At 40.0% G+C, this 23,160-nt stretch overlaps 1 protein-coding gene across 1 annotated transcript in view; it reads right to left on the reverse strand.

Moving 5' to 3' along the window:
* Positions 1 to 23,160, reverse strand: part of LOC121288350 (dynein assembly factor 5, axonemal-like) — a 101,846-nt gene that overhangs the window by 37,449 nt on the left and 41,237 nt on the right. Inside the window, exons 5-7 of the mRNA XM_041206903.1 lie at positions 13,357 to 13,589; positions 10,108 to 10,320; positions 3,490 to 3,633 (exon numbers count right to left, since the gene is read on the reverse strand). Of these exons, the coding sequence (XP_041062837.1) occupies positions 3,490 to 3,633; positions 10,108 to 10,320; positions 13,357 to 13,589 (590 nt within the window). The remainder of the gene's footprint in view (positions 1 to 3,489; positions 3,634 to 10,107; positions 10,321 to 13,356; positions 13,590 to 23,160) is intronic.

Below are 23,160 nucleotides of genomic sequence, written 5' to 3' on the forward strand. Positions count from 1 at the left end.
ACTTCTGAGAATGTTATCAAAGAAAGGTTGGCACATTTTAAGGACTACAAAGACATTTCAGCATCTGAACAATTAAGGCAGATCAGACCTGACCTCCTATTGAGTAACAGTCAATCTAAAGGCTCCTGCATGAACAGACACTTTGCTGTGACACTTCAAAAAGGGGGTATAGTTTTTCAATGATTTGAGAAAAAGTGGTACCAAATATAAGAGTGGGACAAACTGCCCCTAGTTCATTATGAAAGAGACGAAAATTATTCCCAATGTATTTTTCCAAGGTTCTCTCCACACAAGTTAAACAAGCGCATTGCCACCTAAGCACAGCACACTGGTACTCACTGAGCTGCATCACAAAGTGGCAGGGTAAAAGTTCAAACCTGTAATTCTACATAAGTCTATACATGGGGATGGTTCACAATGGAGACCAACCACTTTATCACAAAGAAGGAAAGAGCATCGGAGGTGCCTCAGCTGATCTTGCATACTACCTCAATGGTTCATTATGACACTGAAGCTTGTTAGCAAATGGTGTACGGCACAAGAACACCCAAGAAAAGGTAGGGGAGAATCTCTAAATGCACATCTACCATTTTTTTTCTATCCCTGCTCAAGTGTCTCCCTAAAGAGCAACATATCAGAAAAAAAAGTCAGAGTCTCTCACACAAACAGTGTTTCACCTCGAATTGGAAAACTCTGATTCATTCTGTCCATTCTCCAATCAGATCAGGAAATGGAACAAGTTGAAAATAGCTACAGGGTTTTTTCCCCAAAGAAGGTAAATGGAAATTGAACACTTCTTACTTCTTTCACTTCATTACATTTCTTTAAAATTAGCCTTTGGATTCAGCAGCAACAGTTATTGCTCAGGATCAGAGACTAGATTGATTCTCTGAAATGTTTCGAATGACTATACATGAATACACTCATTGGACTACAGAGCAGCACATGGCATTCACAATCAAAGACATTCAGAAAAACATTTGCACACACATAAATATTAGTTATTATGACAGTTTACACACGCTGTCAAAAGATAATCACTGAAATCCCAAATCACTAACAGCTGTAATTCTGGAAGCTACTCCTGCTCCATTTCAGTCTTCAGATGCCTTGAAATTTGTGAAAACTAATTCAGGAATTTTAACCTCAAAATATATGTACATCATACAACATTTAAGTGTCTGAGTCAAGCACTTCATATGTTGAATTACTAAAACCATTATATTTCAATAATTCTGGGTGCGTGGTGATCGACTGTCCAGCACAACTTCTGCATTACTCTTGTACTGAAAATCTTAACAGCAACCACTTTGCCCTCCTTATATTTGTTACTGAGCACAACTTTAGCTTGGATTGAATTTTCATTTTTGAGGCCTAAAAGAATTTAGCACCATAAATCTTTTATTTTTAAATTTTAGAATTTTTAGGAGCTGGAAATGCCATTTAGCCCAAGCAAGCTGTCCCATTGTCACAGACAACCGCACCCCCTCACCTCACTTTTCCTCACATATCCCTTAAATCCTTATCTCTCCAAAAACATATTCTACTATCTTTTGAATCGCTTAATATTCCTATATCATTTTCCTATTAACTTATTCTTACATTACAACAGTGACATCAGAAGTACTTCATTGGTTGGAAAGCATTTTGGGACATCTTGATGTTGTGAAAGGTGCTGTACAAATGCAGGTTCTTCCTTTCTTTATTATTCAGTAGCTTCATCACCCTTAGGTATAAAGTTCTCCTTCTGGAGTCCTAACCGCTTGTCACGAAAGAATTTGTCTGGGTTATTTTTGCCAATTCCTTCCATAATCTTGAAAGCTTCAGTTAGCTCACCTCAAAGGATCCTCTTTTCCAAAGTAAATGAGTCTAACTTGCCTGACCTGCCCTCAGAAGTTAGGTTGTAGATAGCCACAGGATCTTCAATGCTCACCTCCCAAAGACAATAATGTTAATTCCTGTGATAAGATCTGACCAATGCTTTTGATGGGGTCTGCTCAAAACTTTTTAAATAGCAATTTTACTACCTCTAAATCTCCACTCTGGCCCTTACTAACCCAATCTGCCAGCAATTTTGCCATTTCTACTGTACCCTCCACATTTCATAGGTCTACCCACTACAGAAGGCGCCTCATTTGTTATAAGATTATTTAATTTAACACAAACTTCCCAGTTATATTCCATGCTTTCATACTAATTGTTTTACACTTAGTTGGAAAAACATTCACTTAGTGTCAACAATAAAAAAGCTGAACCTTTTGAATTGTGCCTCATCATATACCAACTTGCCAGTTTTACTTTCTATACCCTCAACCAAGGCATATACGTTAAAATAGCAGAAAGTCTCAACAGCAACCTTCTGAGATACCTTGTTCATAACTGCTTAACTGGAAATGTGGAATATTGCCAAAAGTTTTCCGAAAATCCAAATACACACTAACTGCATTTATCCTTCTTACCATACCAGAAATCGCTTGGAAATTTTGTCAGGTTAATCAAACATGACTTGTCGTTCCTGAATCCATGCCGACTGTCCTTTAACTAGCTAAGGAAAGAACAGTGAAGCTCAAAATCTAAGCAAATCCACAACTTAGAGGTGGGGGACAGAAGCAAATCATGATTTTTATATCAAAAAACAGGCAATAGCAATTTTCAAGCACTTTTGCTGACAAGACCATCAACTATAGGGTCAGATTGGATAAGAGAAGGGAAAGATAAAAATAGGGCATAAATAATGATGTGAGTAAGAGAGAAAATGCACACAGAAACAAACTACTGTGAATGAGTGGCCAACATTGAATTATTCAATTTGAAAAAAAAAGTGTCTTTCAGGACCAGAGTCCCAGAGCTCTTTACAGTTAAAGTATTTTTGAAATGCAGTTACTGTTGCAATTTAGGAAATACAGCAATTTGCACACAGCAAAGTGATAATGATCAAATAACCTTTTTTGTGATGTTAATTGAGACAGAAATATTGGCCATGACATCAAAGATAACTCCTCTGCTTTACTTTGAAATAGTGTCATGCAATCTTTTACATCCATCTGAGAGGGCAAATGCGGCCCCAGTTTGAACTTCTCAACCAAAGATGGTACCTTCAACAGTGCAGCACTCCCTCAATACTCTACTGGATTTTTGAGTTTAGTCCAGGAGTAGAACTTGAACCCACAACCTTCTGACTGAGAGGCAGGAGTGCTACCAACTGGACCACAGCTGAAATTCAGTGTACTTTGTATTAGGTTTAAAAACTTGGGCTTAATTCAACCTGGTCAACATTTCTTCCATTCAAAGCCACTTCAACTCAGAAAAGTCAAACACATTGCAAGAACGAACTTCAGCTATAAATAAGCATGTACTTAAAATTAAAGCTAGAAGACAGTGAACCCATTCAGGCTTTGAAATGGTTGGCTAAAAAAAAAAATCAATTGCCAAGTTACAGATGAGCTTTATTCAACTAACTGATGTGGATGGGTTAGCACTTTGTAATACCTTGTTTTCCAGTTCTCGGTCAGATGTTAAGGACGCAATGGTCACCAGCACTTTAAGCAGTGGTAGATTGATTTCACTGCATTGCTTACCACAGACAGTAATTAAGATCTGCACACACACAAGCAAATGTTCCAAATATTCCACCTAAAGCATCATAAAGAAGAAAATAATATAATCAATTTTTTTGCACCAGAAATTCCCCACATCCATTTTACTCCTGAACTTTTGATTATATTAGTATGTATAAATAAAACCCCACAGGAATTTATTTGGCATTAATGGAAATTTGTTGCAAATTTGGTTCCAAAGCTATATGAGAATGTTTTACAACATTATGAACTCGCATGTGTTTTTTAAACATTAAAAATGGTATGACTCCTCTGGTGGGAACAGAGCCTACAAGCTTCCCACAGGTCATCAGCTGCTTCATATACATCAGCTTCCTGCTAGGAGAAGCAGCAGGCGCAAGATAAAATTTCAAACTAGTTTCCTTGTATGACATTACTAGCTGGTAAACAGTTTTGATAAGACTGACATTGACGGATATACTTTTCTGCATCATCTTTGGATTTTTTTTTTCCCCCACATATGTTTTATTGTGTAGTTCAAACCCTTTATTTCCATTCATTTGATTGCTGGTTTTATGAAACTGCCAAGAGATTATTGCTAATCTACAAGAGAGATCAAGAACCTATATATGTGACCTCAATGTGTTCTAAAGCACTGCTCCTTTTGCATAAACACAATATTTTCTCTCCAACTTGTTTAGACAAAAGCCACAAATCTATTTTCTCATACCCTTTTCTTGTAGGTTGTCATTAATGCAACAGATTTCAAAGGCATGGATCCAATTTCATTCAGCTGGGCTGCCAGGTGCAAAATTTGGCTAAGGACACAGGGGCAAATACCTCCAGAGAAGACACTAAACACTTTGAAAGGAGTGAATTTCCTTCTACAACAAAGAATCTCAATTTGCTGTTCAGCTGATCATCATATATTCTCTTCAGCAGCCACTATTAACACCAGGCTCCAATTGGTCAAAGGAATTTGTATCCAGATCAAATCTATGCAAATTATTTGATGCAGGGAAAATTCTCCCTTTATTTCTCAAAGACTCTTGCTTTGCCTAGATAGTTGTTGCACTTTCATGCATTAACCATAAAATTGGCAACCTGAGGTATTTTTAAATGCACGCAAGCGGTGAACCAAATGTAACACATTTGAAGAGGCTGTCAATGGAAAAAAAGGGAAAAAGATAAAAACCACATTAGAAAACATAATCAGTAGCCACTATCCTTCCTGTAAATGGTGGTGTCCAGTTACTATCTGCATGTGGTGCCGACAGCTGATCCTGACAAGGCACAGTAGTAGCAGGTAGATGCTTTTCGTAATGAATTGTGCAAGAAGTGTGTGTTGGCAGAGATACGAGCCAATACTTAATTGAGAAGTAGGATATACACGTGCCATACGGCATGAGATTGTAGTCTTGGATGGAAGGAATGCCAGGCTGCATGCAAGGCCAGAGCCATTTATCTGGCGACTTGAGTGGGAAAGCTACAATAGGCAAAGAGGTTGCAAAAGGTGGCAGAAGGGAAAACGTGATGCTGATGTATTATGGCATTAATGGCCTGATGACTGAATAGCATAAATGCACATCTCAACCATTCTATGGCATGGTAGTGCTGCAATACCCCTATTAAAGGGGGGAGGATGTAGATCTCAACTAAAAGACATTAATGCACATGAACATCTATGGAGCTTGAAGTGCACTGGAATAAAGTCTGATTTGATACAAAGCACCTTCACTTTCACTAGAGGAAGTCACGCCACACAAGCACAATAGATGTTCTTCAAATTCAATTTTCTTCTCAGCAATAGAAGCTGCTGTAAAGTGAGTATGTGTGGCCATCCAACCAGAGAAGTCTGGACTTAGCCCTCAGTGATCAACAAGAGGATTGGCCACTTGAGCTAAAAACCACAGAGGCTGCGGGTATCCACTAAAACTATCTCAGTATAAGACAGTATGTTCAGGAAAGTCAAGGGAGGGCAGGAAACTAAAAATAAATGCAAGTTAAAACAGCAAAAATAGGGATGAAATGGGAAGGCAGAAAAAGTAGAAATTAAGTGCTCAATATGTGTTAATTTTGATTTTAATAATACAAAGTTGTTATAATAGTAAAGATACATTTGACATCTGACATTATAACTGTAATAGTAGTCATCCTTTCAATGTGACCGCTTGAGGCTGATCCAGTAAATGTGTAATTCTGTGAAGCAGTCAGGGATTGAAAGGTTAAGGTACATCCTATAAACTAAATAAGGAATAATTTTACAGTTTGAGGAGTAATCTCTCGGTAATAATTTTGTGTGTTTCACGAAAGCATTATTTCTATCAGAAATACGGTCTCAGTATTTTTAAGTTTCTAACAACCTCCTCACTGACAGCTAGTGCCTGGTTAGTAGGTGATGACAATTTGTTCCAAACAGGGTTTCCAGAAACCACTTGCAGTGTCCCAGCTTTTCCTTTTCTTTCCTTATGGATACCAAATAAACATACTCATGTCACATTAAAATTTGAGAGCTTAAATGAAAGAAAAACAGGTTTGTTTCATATGATGAGTTAGTATGATGGTGCTTTAACCAAACTGTGCTTGGATAATGTAGATCTTCAGCTAAAGTACTTTACATGAATTATAATACAGTCCATTCTAAAGGTTCATGTATTGTTTGAAGTGCAAGCAAATGGGTTTCTGACGTATGCAACAAGCCAAATTCCTCAAAGTCTGAAGGTTCAAATGTCATTAGGTTGTCCAAATTCATAAGCTTATTGAAACAATTATTAAAATGTATAGATAACAAATCATGGTAACCTTTTTGTGTTATTATTTGTGCTCAGCTTAGTGGTCCGAACATTGCTGGTTGAGGAGGAATTACAAAAGGTGGAGATCAGCGTAATTTATGTAAGCATTTTGATAGTCTGATTCACTGTTATTTTAGTTTGTGACAAACCTTTCAAACAACCTAGGCTAAAGGTTTGGCTGAATTCCCAGTGTTTTAGAAATATGCCTGTTTCACTATTAATTGGATTATCTATGAACTTAGCAATGATTGAAAATGCAAGACAAATACAGATGTCAAAGCAATTAGCAGCACCAAAAAAAGTCAATGCAGTCTAATTTAATGATGAAGTCAGTAGCGTGCTGTTATGGTAGATTACCACATAGCGCCCCCCCACTCAGCTAATGAATTGGTACTCCTCCATGTTGAACACCACTTGGAGGAAGCACCGAGGATGGCAAGGGCCTAGAATGTACACTGGGTGGGGGACTTCAATGTCCATCACCAACAGTGGCTCAGTAGCATCACTACTGATTGAGTTGGGCAAGTCCTAAAGGACATAGTTGCTAGACTGGGTCTGCAGCACGCAGTGAGGGAAGCAACAAGAGGGAAAAATATACCTGACCTAATCCTCAGCAACCTGCCTGCCGCAGATGCACCCGTCCATGACAATATCGGTAGGAATGACCATCGCACAGTCCTTGTGGAGACAAAAGTCCCATCTCCACACTGAGGAAACCCTCCATCGCGTTGTGTGGCACTACCACTGTGCTAAATGGGATAGATTTCAAACAGAACTAGCAACTCAAGGCTGGGCATCCATGAGATGCTGTGGGCCATCAGCAGCAGCACAAGTGTACTCAATCACAATCTGTAACCTCTTGGCCTGGCATAACCCCCACTCTACCATTATCACCAAGCCAGGGGACCAACACTGGTTCAATAAAGAGTGCAGGAGGGCAGGCAGGGAGCAGCACCAGGCATACCTAAAAATGAGGTGTCAACCTGGTGAAGCTACAATCCAGGACTACTTGCATGTCAAACAGCATAAGCAGCAAACGATAGACAAAGCTAAGCGATTCCACAATGACAGGATCAGGTCTCTGAACTCTGCAGTCATGCCACATCCAGTCATGAATGGTGGTGGACAATTAAACAACTCATTGGAGGAGGCGGCTCCACAAATATCCCCATCCTCAATGATGGAGGAGCCCAGCGCATCAGTGCAAAAGATAAGGCTGAAGCATTCACAAGAATCTTCAGCCAGGAGTGCAGAGTGGATGATCCATCGCAGCCTGAAACAAATATTATACAAAACATCCAAAACGGCTGAAGGCACTGGATACTGCAAAGGCTATGGGCTCTGACAATATTCCAGCAATAGTACTGAAGACTTGTGCTGCAGAATTTGTCACCCCCCTAGCCAAGTTGTTCCAGTGCAGCTACAACACTGGCATCCACCCAACAATGTGGAAAATTGCCCAAGTGTGTCATGTCCCCAAAAAGTGAGACAAATCCAACTCTCGATCACCAGTAAAGTGACGGAAGGGGTCATCAATAGTGCTATCAAGCAGCACTTGCTTAGCAATAAACTGCTCACTGATGCCCAGTTTGGGTTCTGCCAGGGTCACTCAGCTCCTGACCTCACTACAGCCTTGGTTCAAACATGGGCAAAAGAGCTGAACTCCCGAGGTGAGGTAAGAGTGTCTGCCCTTGACATCATGGCAACATTTGACCGAGTGTGGCATCAAGGAGTCTGTGCAAAAATGGAGTCAATGGGAATCAGGGTGAAAACTCCCCATTGGCTAGAGTCATACCTAGCACAAAGGAAGATGACTATGGTTGTTACTGGTCAATCATTTCAGTTCCAGGTCATTACTGCAGGAGTTCCTCAGGGTAGTGTATAGGCCCAACCATATTCAGCAGTTTCAACAATGACCTTCCTTCCATCACGAGATCAGAAGTGGCGATGTTCGCTGATGATTGTACAATGTTCACCATCCACGACTCTTCAGATACTGAAGCAGTCCATGTTAAAATGCAGGAAGACCTGGACAATGTCCAGGCTTGGGCTGACAAGTGTGGCACAATTGTTACTTGCCACAAGTGCCAGGCAACGACCATCTCCAACAAGACAGAATCTAACCATCACCCCATGACATTCAATGGCATTATCATCACTGATAATACTACTGTAATCACTACCAATATCCTGGGGAGTTACCATTGACCAGAAAATGAACTGGACTAGCCAAATAAATACTGTAGCTACAAGAACAGGTCAGAGACTAGGAATCCTGTGGCGAACAACTCACCTCCTGACTCCCCAAAGTTTGTCCACCATCTACAAGGCACAAGTCAGGAGCGTATTGGAATACTCTCCACCTGCCTGGATGAGTGCAGCTCCAACAATACTAAAGAAGCTTAGCATCAACCAGGACAAAGCAGCCTGCTTTACTGGCACCACATCCACAAATATTCACATCCTCCACCACCAGCACACTGTCACAGCAGTGTGTACCATCTACAAGATGCACTGCAGGAACTCACCAAGGTTTCTTCGACAGCACCTTCCAAACCCATGACCACTGCCATCTTGAAGGACAAGGGCAGCAGACAAATATGGGAACACCACCACCTGGGAGTTCCCCTCCAAGTCACATGCCATCCTGACTTGAAAATATATCGCCATTCCTTCACTGTCGCTAGGTCAAAATCCTGGAACTCCCTCCCTAACAGCACTGTAGGTGTACCTATACCACATGGATTGGTTCAAGAAGACAGCTCACCACAAACTTCTCAAGGGCAATTACGGATAGGCAATAAATGCTGGACTAGCCAGCGATGCTCACATCCCATGAACGAATAAAAAAAACGCTGCCATACTTGTTGAGTATTTTCAGCATTTTCTAATCTTATTCTCTCCTTTTTTTTTTCCATGTTATAATGAAATTGTACCGTTATCTCATATAAATAGGTCAGGTTTCCTACTCAAGGAATAACTATCTTCATCCTACCAAAGAAATAATCAAAACAATATCATACATACATACATAGTATGACAGACAACAGAGAATGGCTTTAGGTTTCAACCACCACACGTGTAAGAGCGCTTTTTGTTTATATTATACAAAATTATGAAACTATATATGAAGAATATGAAAACAGTAAATACTGGTAATACTCAGCAAGTCAGACAACATCCATGGAGAGAGATAGAGTTAACATTTCATATCAAGGACTTTACATCAGAACTGGAAAAAATTAGAGATGTAACAGATCTTAAGCAAGTATTGAAGCTGGAGAAGGGGTTGGAGAGGGCAAGGAAAGAACAAATGGCAAAGGTCTATGATAAGGTGAAAGGCAGGAGAGATTAAATGCTAAAAGGATTGATGGTGTAAGGCAAAGGAGGGTGATAATGGGACTAGAAAAGCAACAAAATATGGGTCTAGAGAAACTGTAAATGAGAGACTCAGAATCTGTACCAGTTGCTTTTATTCTGTCCTCCCCTCCCTCCTTTCCCTGCCTCTATAATTTGCTTAAAACACATCACATCTCTTAACTTTTTCCATTTCTGAGGAAGGGTCTCCGACCTGCAATTTTAACTTTGCTTCTCTCTCCACAGACACTGCCTGATCTGAGAATTTCCAGTATTTTCCATTTATATTTCAGATTTGCAGCATCGCCAATATTTTGCTTTTGTAAGAAGAATATCAAACTTTGAGAAAACTACACTGCAAGATTTCTAGGTGACAAACCTTCATTTCTGTTAACATTTACCTTTTGGGTTACCTGGCATGTGTCAGGAAGTGCCAGGGTTGCTCCAATTCTTAGCAGATGTGGGTGTAGCACTTGTGCTGAACTGCCTCTAATGACTGCACCCAGCACTATCAGGTGAGCAGTGCAGGCCGATTTCTCCAGGGCCATCACAATCAATTTCAAAAAGACCTCGGGGTCCACAAAAGTTCCAATCAGCTCCGCTGCCTTCACAGACTGGAATGACAGAATTATCAAGAAATCAAAGGTAGCAACTGGAAACTTTATCCCAACAACTTTCTCTATTTCAAAGCCTATTCCAGGAAAACATCTGATTTGCTTAAAATAAACATTGCACTGCAAATGTCACAAAATCATTTACAAGTTCCTACTTATCTTCAGTATTGGACTAAAACTAGATTGTTATAGCTTGATGTCATATATAATGCAAGATACTGCAGACTAAAAACACATCAACATGACTAATCAATTATTTCTGATTGTAGAGGCCGGTATTAGTGATGTAGAATTTATATTGTTTATACTTTGAGCCGGAAAAAAATTTAGTTACACTAAGCAACAAAAAAATACATTTAATTGCAATATGGTCACTGTTCCTTCAAACACAATTTTTCTAGTGTGTATAAATGTGCGTTTTAAGATGTGATTATGACTCACAGTGACTAGTGTAATAATTCTCAAAAGCATTACAAGTCACCTTTAAGGAGATGAAAGTCATGGTCATTTCTCATGTTGTAAAACAATAAATGGCATGTTGCTGCTTTGACAATCAAAGGCGGCAAAACCTTCAATCAACCTGCCTATCAACCTGTTTTGCACTGTACGTCTGTGCTCTTATTCTGAACATAAAAGGTATAAAAAGAAAATGTTACTCCTTCAAGTGAATCCATTTTGAATATATAAACATGATTATTTCTCACTTATTTACAGCACTATTTATATAAATTGGAATAAACTGTGTGATTGGTACAATAGGATCTCCATTAATGTACCTTGTTTGCTACCTTAGAGGTTGGAGGAGGACTGCCTCCCACTAAAATGAAACATGTAGGAGAAACACTACTGCTTTTCATTAATGTTTGTTGTTAGGTACTTGCAAAAGAAGCGTAAACAATGAACTTAGACAGGATCATCCCCTTTGAAACCACACAAAGAAGCAAGTTTACTGTAAAAGCCAAGAACAGTATAAGCAATGGTATGCAGGCTAGTTCAGCACGTAACTGAATGCAAACCTGGCAAAGCAAGATGCTTTGTGAATGTAAAACATGGCAACGTAATGAAAATCTGCCATGAACTACAAGAGTTCCTCTCTTTTTTTTGCGTTAAAAGCATTTTAAGACAGGGTTTTCCATATAGAAATTGTTCCTGGATAAGTTGGAACAACTAATTTCCCTGTATCACTCTGTCCAGTAACAGGTAGGTACTGAACTGAAGTAGCCAGGATGACAGGCAGTCCTGGGAAATAAATGCTTAATCTTGCGATTGGGAAGCTGCTCTTGGAAAACAAAACATTTACATCTGGTAGCATTTATGGCTACTGGGTTACACCATTTATTTTCTAACACCTGTCACTGTAAACAACACCAGCAACAGCATTTTCAAAACAAGTGCTGGATTAAAGCGCTACAGTTGCTACTTAAGTGTCTCTCATCCTGGATTGCAGGAAAAATAAAAACTCTGCACCAAAAAACAACCTTTAAGACTGCAGTAAAAAAAATTAAGCGCCAAAATGAAACAAAACAGAACAGCTTTTAAAACAAAAAGAGCACAAATTAAACAGAAATTTCACAGATCGCCCAGCAACTAAAATGTTAAGTTAATATCGAGTGGAGCCATTCTTCTGAAAAAAGTACGAGTTGTTTCTAAACCATAATCCCCGATTACATTAACCAACCATTGACGGCCATGCACTCAGCTACCAGGTCCCAAGCTCTGCATTTCCATTCCTAAATCTTTCCACTTCTCAACTTTCTTTATTATAATCTTTAAAACCTGATTCAGCACCAAATTTTGTTTAATAATGCTCTCCTGAGGCAAAATTGTTGAACCCTGGTCAAAATCATAGAACAGTACAGCACAGGTCATCATCTAACACTGAGTACGCACTGGCTCTTTTAAAGTGCAACCCATTTTGTCCCAGAGACCTGCTCTTTTCCCCATGTACATGGGGCTGGCTCTTTTGTCAATCACTTTGAATCTGTGCCAGCTGGTTATCAATCCTACAGTCATTGAAAACAGTTTCTCTTTATTTGTTTTATCTAAACCTTTCGTGATTGCAAACACCTTTCTGAAAATTCCTTTTATCCTTCTCAGCTTTAAGGAAACGACCCCAGCTTCTCCAGTCTATCCATGCAACTGTAACCCCACATCCTTGGATTCATTCCAGCCAATCTCCTCTGTACCCTCTCTGTTCCGAAACAGTGGTGCTCAGAACTGGACATATTACTGTAGCTGGGAACAAACCGTGCTTTAGCATAACTTCCTGGCCTTTGTACTCTATGCCTCTATTTAAAAAGTCCAGAATCCCTTTATTAACTGCTTTGTTAACCTCTCCTGCCACCTTCAAAGATTTGTGCACAAACACCCCCAGGTGCCTCTGCTCTTGCACCCGCTTCATAAACTGTACCATTTTGTATGTATGGTCTTTCCTCATTCTTCTTAACAAAATGTGCCACCTCACACCTTTCTGCATCAAATTTCATCTGTCATGTATCTGGCCATTCCATCGGCCTGTTTATGTCCTTTTGAAGTCTATTATTATCTTCCTAAATATTTTACTACAGTTCCAAGTTTCCTGTTGTCAGCAAATTTTATAAATATGACTTGTACCCCCCCTCCCAAGTTCAAGGCATAGGACAAATCAAAAGCAATATTGGTCCTCGTACTGAATTTACAGGAAGTCCACTGTGTACCTCAGTCCAGTATAAAGAACAGCTATTCACCACAGATTTCAGTTTTCTCTGCCTCAACCAATTTTATATCCATGCTGCTATTACCCCTTTTATCCCATGGACTTAAATTTTGCTAACAAGTTGAAGCATTTTTCTCTCATTTTACATGACAAGATTTTTCACTGGGCATTTTACTGGAAATAACTTCTGCAGATGTATGGCATGCACTTAGAGACTGATTATTACAAAGTTGCATACGATAGTAAAAGGAGACAAAGCCTTCTAGAGATCCCAGTATGAAATGGTCATCAACGCTAACTGAAATATTGCTCACGCAGGACAGCAGAAGACAGCTACATACGTTCTTAACCACAGATGTCTCCTCATCTGCACACGACCGATACATGGCACTGAGCAGCAGTTCCATGTGCTGCGTGATGTGATCCTCAGCATGGAGTAACAACACAATCAGGAGCTGGGAAGCTTTAACCCGTGTTGCAGGAACCCAGTCAGTCATGTCTCGGCTAACAGCTGGCAAAATTTTGGATAAGTTCCGAAATACCAGTTCTCGGCATCCAAGGCAAGGACGTTCTGCTAAAAGCAAAAGACAAAAAATCCAGTCTAAATATCGCTGTCAGATTAAAACCTGCAGGAGTAAAATAATTGTCAACCTTTTTGTGAAAAGTTTTGGGGGGGAGGGGGCGCGCAGTGGGGCAGGTGCTGAGTGGGGAGGTGAAAGCAGATAATGGCAATCACAGTCACCCTCCTCAAATAAGGCAAAAATCAATGCAACATATTTAGCATATCTCATGTTTTCATTACAAACTGAAGATTTGAAGAAAATTGAACATAATAATGAAAATTCACCAACACAACTCTGCAGCCAACCACAAGTAACCCACAGTTCTGCTGTACGGTCTTAGCACGGGACATTGAACCAAGGCCCTGTCTGCCTCAAGTTGATATAAAAGGCACTATTTAAAGAGGAGCAGAACTTTTTTTTATTTCCAGTGTCCAAGCCAACACTGATCCCTCAAACAACATCACTAAGGCAGATTATTTGGTCATTATTTCATCACTGTTTGAGGGATATTGTGCATCATTTGGCTGCCACGTTTCCTACATTACAACAGTGACTACATTGCAGAAGCACTCCATTGGCTGTTGGGAACTTTGTGGGGAGGAGGATGATACAGAGGCTGTGAAAGGTACTAACGCTATATAAATACAAGCTCTTTCATTTCAATAAATGAATTTACAATTTAAAGCTCCAGAGCACACACCTGGATTAAATATAGGTGATTTATTTCAGACGCACACCAACCCTGCAATTTTTTGAGGTTTGAAATTGTGGAGCGCTTGCACCCGCAAACCCGATAATGGGTTTTAACCTCTTCGCCTTCCATGACAAATAACAGACTACAGCACTCAGACAGTGCAGGATCTTCTGTTTAATGTTTTGCGGCTCTATAATTATAAGTTACGCCAACACAATGAAAGCTTTCCTAGCACCATTCATGGCTTTAATACGCAGACAAACTCATGTCTAAACTGAATTCACTAACTACCAGCCATACTATTATTGTCCACCAGCCTTGTTATTTAGGGACACTTCATCACAAGACCATGTCTAATATTGTCCTTTTTACCTGAACAAATAAATTAACAAAAAAAATCAATGAATATGTGACACACAGAAAAAAGTGGCTTACAGAAAAAATGACCAATTATTGGTACAACTGTGATCTGATTTTCAGTGAACCAGGAGGTCCTAGCCCCTTTCCACCATGAACAGTAATAGAACTTAAAAATGTTCTGCATTATGAAAACTTTCAAAGTATCCCAGGTTTTTAACACCAGGAGGCAGCAATTCCTGCAACGAATCTGATGAGAACAGAAATATTTTTGAAAACTTTGGTAGAAACTATGACCATTTTACATAAATTGCAAATTTATATTTGTAAAAGTCATGGCCTCTAGCTTGCATAGGTACAGGTGTAAGTCATTCAGCCCCTCGAGCCTTTTCCACTATTCAGTGAGATCATGGCTGATCTGTATCTCAACTCCAGCCACCTGACTTGCCTCCATAACCATTTATACTTTTGTCTGGCAAAATTCTCCAATTTAAAATTAAGGCATTATCTACTGTTTTTTGTGGTAGTGTGTTCCACACTTCAACTATCCTTTGCATGATCATAGGTTTTCTAACTTCTCACCTAAACAGCCTGGATTTTAAATTTATGCCCAACTGTACAAGACTGCCCCACCAGTGGAAAAAGTTCTCCCTAGCTATCCTATTTGTTCCTAGCAATTGCTTGCACAGGATAATGAAAATATTTTCGATCACAACCAGCTTGTAAGTGGTGAATTTTCATTTCAGGTTGCAAAACACAGATCCTTTATTATTACTAAGACGCTGCAAACCATTAAACAGGGTTCTGAGAACCAGGAAAAAATAGCAATCCACAGAAATATAGAACACCCTATTGCAGGATACTTGGATTTAGCAATACCATCATTATTACTGACTCCAAGAATTTGTCAGCTGCAGTTCAGAGGTAGCACTCTTGTCTCTTAGTTGGAAGGTCATGGGTTCAAGCCCCAATCATGAGACTTGAGTCAAATCCAACCTCCAGTGAAGTACTGAGGGAGCATTGCCTTGTTCGAGGGTCAAAATGGATAGGAGGTTAAACTGAGGCATCATTCTCCCCCTCCAGTAAACATAAAAGATCCCATGGCACTATTTTGGAGGGGGGCAAGGAAGTTATCCTTGGTGTCCTAGCCAATATTGATCCCTCAGTCAACATCACAAAAACAGATCGTTTGATCATTATCACAATGCTATTTTTAAGATTCCACTGTGTTCAAGCTGGCTGCCACGTTTCGTACATTATATCAGTGACAATACTTCAAAAGCATTCCATTCCCTGTCAAGTGCTTTCAGATGACCTGAGTCATGAAAAGCATTATATAAATTCAAGTGTTTTTTTATATTATGTATGAAATAGCTCAAGAAATTAGCTTGGTATCACATATGACCCCAAGATGAGCTTCCAACATCACTTTCACGATATCACTAAGGTTGCCTATTTCCAGTCCCATAACATCATCCAACTTCACACCTCTATCTCAGTTTCTCTGCTGCTGAAACCCTCACTCATGCCTTCTCCACCCCTAGACTTGACTCTTCCAACGCATTTCTGGCTCGACTCCAACATTCTACCCTTTGTAAACTTGGGCTCCTTCAAAACTCTGCTGAACATATCCTAACTTGCACCAAGTCCCATTAACCTATCACCCCTGTGCTCTGGACCCTTGTCCCCTTATCAGCAAGGTCTCAATTTTAAAATTCTCAACCTTATTTTTGAATGCCACCATAGACTCACCCCTCCCTATCTCTGTAACCTCCTCTAGCCCCAAAATCCTGCGAAATATCTGTGTTCCTCTAATTCTGGCCTTTTGAGTATCCCCATTTTTAATCACTCCAGCTTTGGTTGCCATGTCGTCAGCTGCCTAAGCCCAAAGCTCTGCAATTCCCTCCCTAAACTTCTCCACCCTTCTTTCCTCCTTTAAGACCTTCCTTCAAAACTACCTATTTGACCAAGCTTTTTGTCATCTGACCCAATATCTCCTTACACGGCTCTGTATTCGTAATTTATTGATGCAGTGCCGTAGTCCAGAAAATACTTTAGAGATTGTTTTAAACTCCTGTCAGTCCCAAACAGGCATGATAAAAATCTGCATCCACAATCTTCTAAACAGTGATGTGCTACCCTTTCACCATCAGTGAGGAAACAAGAGGGGAAATAAACTCGGTTTCTGCTGTATAGCTCCAGGCAACTGATTAGAGCAGTACAAGCAAAAAGCTGAGCAGATCACCTTTTTTGGTTGGCAAATGGTGCACATTGTTGGGAAGGTGTCTAAAATGGATGAGGCAGAAAAAAAATAGTGCTGACAACAGGAGTGAGCATGGGAAAGAGAGAGAACTGGGGGTGGAGGAGAGGGAGAGGAAGAGAAAAAAATCTGAACAAAAACAATTGTACTGTATAATTACATGTCAATAGATGGTAAAAGGTTAGGTAATAACTAGTGCTTGAAAGAGAAATATGGAGAGGCACTCCCCTTTTGTCCTAAGGCAGGATTTTCAGATTCTGACCATTCTTTTAAACATTTTCTTCACTTGAGTCCACTAGTTCAGCCATTTGCCTCCCAGCTACCTGTTGTCAAAGACTGTGGCTATTAATCGTCTGCACCTGTATCTCAAGGCGACAACTGCTGTGCTGGATGAAAAATCATTCCATTGCCTGGCTACAACTAAGAACTAGGGCTGACTTCACTTTTCCTCTAACCTTCTACAGCTGTCACCCTGATCAAAGAATGGGAAGGCTAGAATGCCAGGTTCATTAACTTGAAAGCAGGCCTTAGTGGTCAATGAAGAATTATTATAAGCCAAGAGTTGCCCCAAGGTTCAAAAAATCTTTTACTTTGAGCTGTAGTGTAAAAAAACTACTAGGTCACACACCAACATTCCTTGCTACTTATCCAACATACAAGTACAGAACACACACATAACCGCAGTAAACTACCTTGCCACATCAAAACATAGTATTCAAAACCAAGGGTAGTTACATCATTATTCACAGCAAAACCTTCTTCCTAATTGTGCCTCAAAGGAAAACAAATGTCAAAAAGACGAATAAAGTTAGACTTAGAAGATTTAAGTAACTTTAGAGAAATTAATTAGAAGGAGCGCACACACCGTCATTGAGAAATGACACAAAAGCTCCCATTTTCTCCTGCTCTCAGTGATCATGTCACATTTGATTGTAAAGATCTTACACGAAGCTGGAATCCAATTTTACAAGCTGTTTACGGAGCAAAGTTGTTCTAGAGAAATTATCACTGAAATATTCTAGCATGGAATTGACATACATTCATCCATGGCTTGCAAGTGGCTGAAGTTGAATTGAAAGTGTTTGAAAGAAAAATGCCTCATGCTGTTTTATCAAAAAAATACTCATTTCAAACTGCTGGGTAGTTTATTTTATTCCACTCAGCAAAAATGGATTTTGAATGAATAGGAATGGACTGAATTAACAATTTAAGTAGATCAGTTTTTGCTTGCCAAGCTAATTCTAAATCCTAGTTTGATTTTTATCTGTCTATCTTGCTATTTACACAAGCAATATTTATATTCTTTGCTAACGTTGATACATAAAACATTCCCCCTCTTAAAAGTAGCTAACATGACAATTTTACTTCCAAATTTGACTCTTCCATGCCCAAAGATTGAGAGAGGCAATCAGACACGATTAGTACGATGTGGTGGAATTAGATGTTGGATTATTATGGTTTACTAGATAGAGCAGTTTTGCTGCATTGAAATGCAAGACTTGCAATGTACATTTATGTATGGGTGCATTCGAAGTATTTGATCTTGAGATCTAGGTGTTTGAACATGCACGGCGCATGAACTAGTGTGAACATTTTGTTGTCCTGTCTTAGATATGGTAATTGGCTGACTTGCAGACTGCTTAATGGCTGGACTACTGCAATGAGCATTATGCGGGAGTGATTGGATAAATGTTATCCTCCTGATTTTGAATATTAAAAATGTAATCCAGCAGGATTGACTGATATGGCATTATCACAAAAGTCTCCAAGGCACTGTTTCAAAGAGGTGCAGGGCCATTCGCCAGGTGCTCTGGCCAACCTTTATTCTTCAACCATCATCGGCATCCTTCCATCTACGAAAGGTGACGGACGTGCAGCAACAATCTATTTCACACGAATGCCGGTCTACATTGTCACCATTTTTCTCTGTTGTCAGGTAGTGATTCGAAGGTGTGATAATCAATGTTTGGGGCTTTCATGCTGTGCATGCAAGCATTCTTAAAGAGGAGCTTTGGATGTTGTTTGGCTCCAGCTACCTCACCATAAGACAGTTCTTGGGTATGTGACCATCTTCTATCGTGAGGATGTGCCCAATCAAAGGAAGCCACCTCTGTTTAATGAGTGCTAACAAACCTGTGAGTTCTGCCTTTGAAAAGACTGTAACATTCACGATTTTGTCCTATCAGGAAATACCCATAATGCGCCGCAGACAGCAAAGATGGAAATTTTGGGGCTTCTTTTCTTGATAGTTCTAAGTTGTCTACATTTCACAGCCTCGCAGCAAAGCGCTGAGTGAATAGGCCATATAAACCATCCGCTTGGTCCTAAGTAAAAACGCAAAATGCTGGAAATACTCAGCAAGACAGCCATCATCTGTGAAGAGGAACAGCGTTCAGGTCAATGATTGTTCATCAGAATGGAAGATAGGTAGAAACGTAAGAGTTTTTAAACCAGTTTTGATTGGGGGGAGGTGGAAGAGAGAAAGGGGTTAGGATGAATAAAAGAGAAGTCTATGGTAGGGCGGAGGACGGAGGAAGATTAAATAACAAAAGATTTCATGGGAGCGGGTGGAAAAAGGACCGGGAGGCAGTCAGCAGCACCCAGAAGAGTGGATGAGGAGGGGGCCTGGAGGCAGTCAGCTGCACCTTGAAAGGTGGACAAAATGAGTACCTAGAGGCAGTCAGGAGCACCTAGAAGAGCTATCCAATCCAGTCCAGTCTGTGGATCCAGAGTGGAGTGGCCACTATCGGAGGGAAATCAGTGTGACATCACAGGAACACAGATAAATGATTGGTGAATATTTTGCTCATTCATCTTCAAAATTTGTGTAATTCATTAGTAATTGTAAGGTTTTTTTAGTAGTAGTAAGGTTTACTAGCAGTAGTTAAGGTTATTGGGAATAGCAGCATTCATTAATTAAGAAAAATAAATTAATTAGCATATAATAAAGATGGTAGGACAGGTGACGTGTTATGACTGCAGAATGTGACAGTTCCTGGACGCCAGTGTGATCCAAGGCAAATACAACTGAAGTGTCTGTGACTTGAGGAGCTTCGGCTCAGAGTCATTGAGCTGGATGCCGACCTGTAGACACTGTGATGCATCAGGGAGGGGGAAAAGTTACCTGGACACTTTGTACCAGGAAGCAGTCACACCCCCTAGAATAGGGTCTTCTGATATGGTCAGTGGTCAGGGACAGGAGGGTATAACTGTGAACAAGGCATATATAGGGACCCAGAAGGTAGAACTAGAGGAGACTCATGCTTTGTAATTGTCCAACAGGTTTGAGGTCCTTTCAACCTGTATGGATGAAAGCGGGTGTTGCAGGGTAGATGAGCAAACTGTACATGGCACCATGGTACAGGAAGCCATTCAAGCAGGGGGAGTTAACAGGAATGTAGTGGGGGACAGTATAGTCAGGGGAATAGACACAGTTCTCTACAGACAAAAGCAGGAAACCAGAAGGCTGTGTTGCCTTCCCGGTGCCAGAGTTTGGGACATCTGCTTTGAGCTGGAGGGAAACTTGCAGTGGGAGGGGGACGATCCAACAGTCATGGTCCATGTAGGTACCAACAACATAGGTAGAACAAAGGAAGAGGTTCTGCTAAGGGAGTATGAGCAGCTAGGGGTGAAATTAAAAATCAGAACCTCAACTAGTAATAATCTCTAGATTACTACCTGAGCCACAAGCAAATTGGCATGGCGTAATTCAGGTTACAGAGTTGAATGCATGGCTCAGCAACTGATGTGGGAGAAATAGGTTTTGATTCATGGGGCACTGGCACCACTACTGGAGAAAGTTGGAGCTGTACCATTGGGATGCTGGGACAAGTGTTCTGGCAAGTCATTTAACTAGGTGGTAGAAAGGGCCTTAAGCTAAATACTACAGGGAAGGGATCAAGTTTGAGAAGATGTGAAAAATTAAATAGAGAAGACAAGGCAAAAGAGCAAGGTAGGAATAAGGGAAATGATGATCAGAGTGTGGCAGGAAAGGACAGAGAGTACAAACCTAAAAGTGCAAAAGCAGGTAATACAAATAATAAAAAGACAGAACTAAAGGCTCTGTATCTGAAGGCTCATAGCATTTGTAAGAAAACACAAATAGAAGTAAATATGTATGACCTGAAGCCATTGCAGAGACATGGCTGCAAGATGAAAAAGACTGGGTCCTCAATATTCAAGGGTACATGACATTTAGGAAGGACAGGAAGCTTGGAAAAGGTGGAGGGGTAGCTCAGTTAATTAAGGATGACTTGGTACAATAGAGGGGGATGACCTTAGTTCTGGAGATTAAGATGTATGATCAATTTGGGTGACAGTAACTGCACTGTAGGACAGGGTATACAGAAAGAAATAATGGGGGCTTGTGAAAAAGGTGCAGCAATAATCATGGGTGATTTTAATCTACATATATATTGGACTAATCAGATTGGAAAAGGGAGCATGGAATATGAGTTCATTGAGGTTTTTGGGGCAGTTTCTTAGAGCAGCACATTCTAGCACCAACCAGCGAGCAGGCATGCTAGATTTGGTACAATTAGACAGGATTCATTAATGACCTCCTAGTGAAGGCATCCCTAGGTAGCAGTGATCATAAAATGATTGAATTTCACATTCGGCTTGAGAGAGAGGGGACTTGATCTAAGACTAGTGGTTTAAACTTAAATAAGGGCAATTTTGAGGGCATGAAGACAGAGCTGGCAAAAATGAACTGGGGAATTAGATTATGGGATAGGTCAGCAGAGATGCAGCGGTGGACAAGGAGATATTTCAGAATACTCAGAAAAGATAGATTTCCATGAGAAAGAAAGACTCAAAGAGAAGGACGCACCATCTGTCGCTAACTAATGAAGTTATAAATAGTAGCAAATTGAAGAAAAAGCATATAATTATGCAAAGATGAGTGGCAGGTCAGAAGATGGACAGAACATAAAGAGCAGTAAAGAATGACTAAAAGATTAAAAAGGAGGGAGAAACAAGGAGGGAGTACCGGAGAATGCTAACTAGAAATATAAAAACAGATAGTAAAAGTTTCTACCAGTATTTAAAAAGAAAGAATATATAAAGTCAGCTAGAAACAAAAAAAATGCTTGAAAAGCTCAGCAGGTCTGGCAGCATCTGTGGAGAGAGAAACAGAGCTAACGTTTTGAGTCTGTATGACTCTTTTCAGAGCTAAGTAAAGTGAGCGTCGGACCTCTAGAGTGTGTCTGGGGAATTAATAATGGAAAATAAGGAAATAGCCAACGAATTGAACAGATATTTTGCATTTGCCTTCGCTGTAGAGGATACAAATAACATCCCAAAAATAATTGTGAATCAGGCAGTGAAAGAGAGGGAGGAACTTAAAACAATTATAATCACCAGGGATAGGGTACTAAGAAAATTATTAAAACTAAAAGCCAACAAGTCCCCAGATCCTGATGAACTTCATTCTAGAGTCTTAAAAGAAGTGGCTGCTGAGATAGTAGATGCATTGGTTTTAATTTTAATTTTGGATTCTGGAAAGGTTCCATCAGATTGGAAAATAGCGAATGTGACTCTTCTATTCAAGAAAGGAAGGAGACAGAAAGCAGGAAACTACAGGGCAGTTAGCTTAACATCTGTTGTAGGGAAATTGCTGGAATCTATTATTAGGAAGGCTATAGCAGGGCACTTAAAAAAAATCACAATGCAATCAGACAGTCAATGTGATTTTGTGTATGGGAAATCATGTTGGAGCTCTTTGAGGAAGTAACAAGCAGTGTGGATGAAGGGAACCTGTGGGTGTGCTGTACTTAGTTTTCCAGAAGGCAGTTGACAAGGTGCCACATCAAAGGTTATAATGCAAAATAACAGCTCATGGTGTAGGGGGTAACATATTAGCATGGATAGAGGATTGGTTAGCTAACAGGAATCACAGAGTTGGGATAAACGGGTCATTTTTGGATTGGCAAGATGAGACAGATGGAATGCCACAAGGATCAGTGCTTGGGCCTCAACTATTTACAATTTATGTCAATAACTTGGATGAAGGGACCGAATGTATGGTTGCTAAATTTGCTGATGGGACAAAGTTAAGAAGGAAAGTAAGTTGTGAAGAGGACATAAGGAATCTGCAAAGGACATATATTGGTTAAGTGAGTAGGCAAAAATTTGGCAGGTGGAATATAATGTGGGGAAAATGTGAACTTGTTCACTTTGGCAGGAAGAATAGAAAAGCAGCATATTATTTCAATGGGGAAAAATTGTAGAACTCTGAGGTACAGAGGGATCTAGGTGTCCTGGTACATGA

Source organism: Carcharodon carcharias, chromosome 15 (assembly GCF_017639515.1).
Source record: "Carcharodon carcharias isolate sCarCar2 chromosome 15, sCarCar2.pri, whole genome shotgun sequence".
Lineage (NCBI taxonomy): Eukaryota > Metazoa > Chordata > Chondrichthyes > Lamniformes > Lamnidae > Carcharodon > Carcharodon carcharias.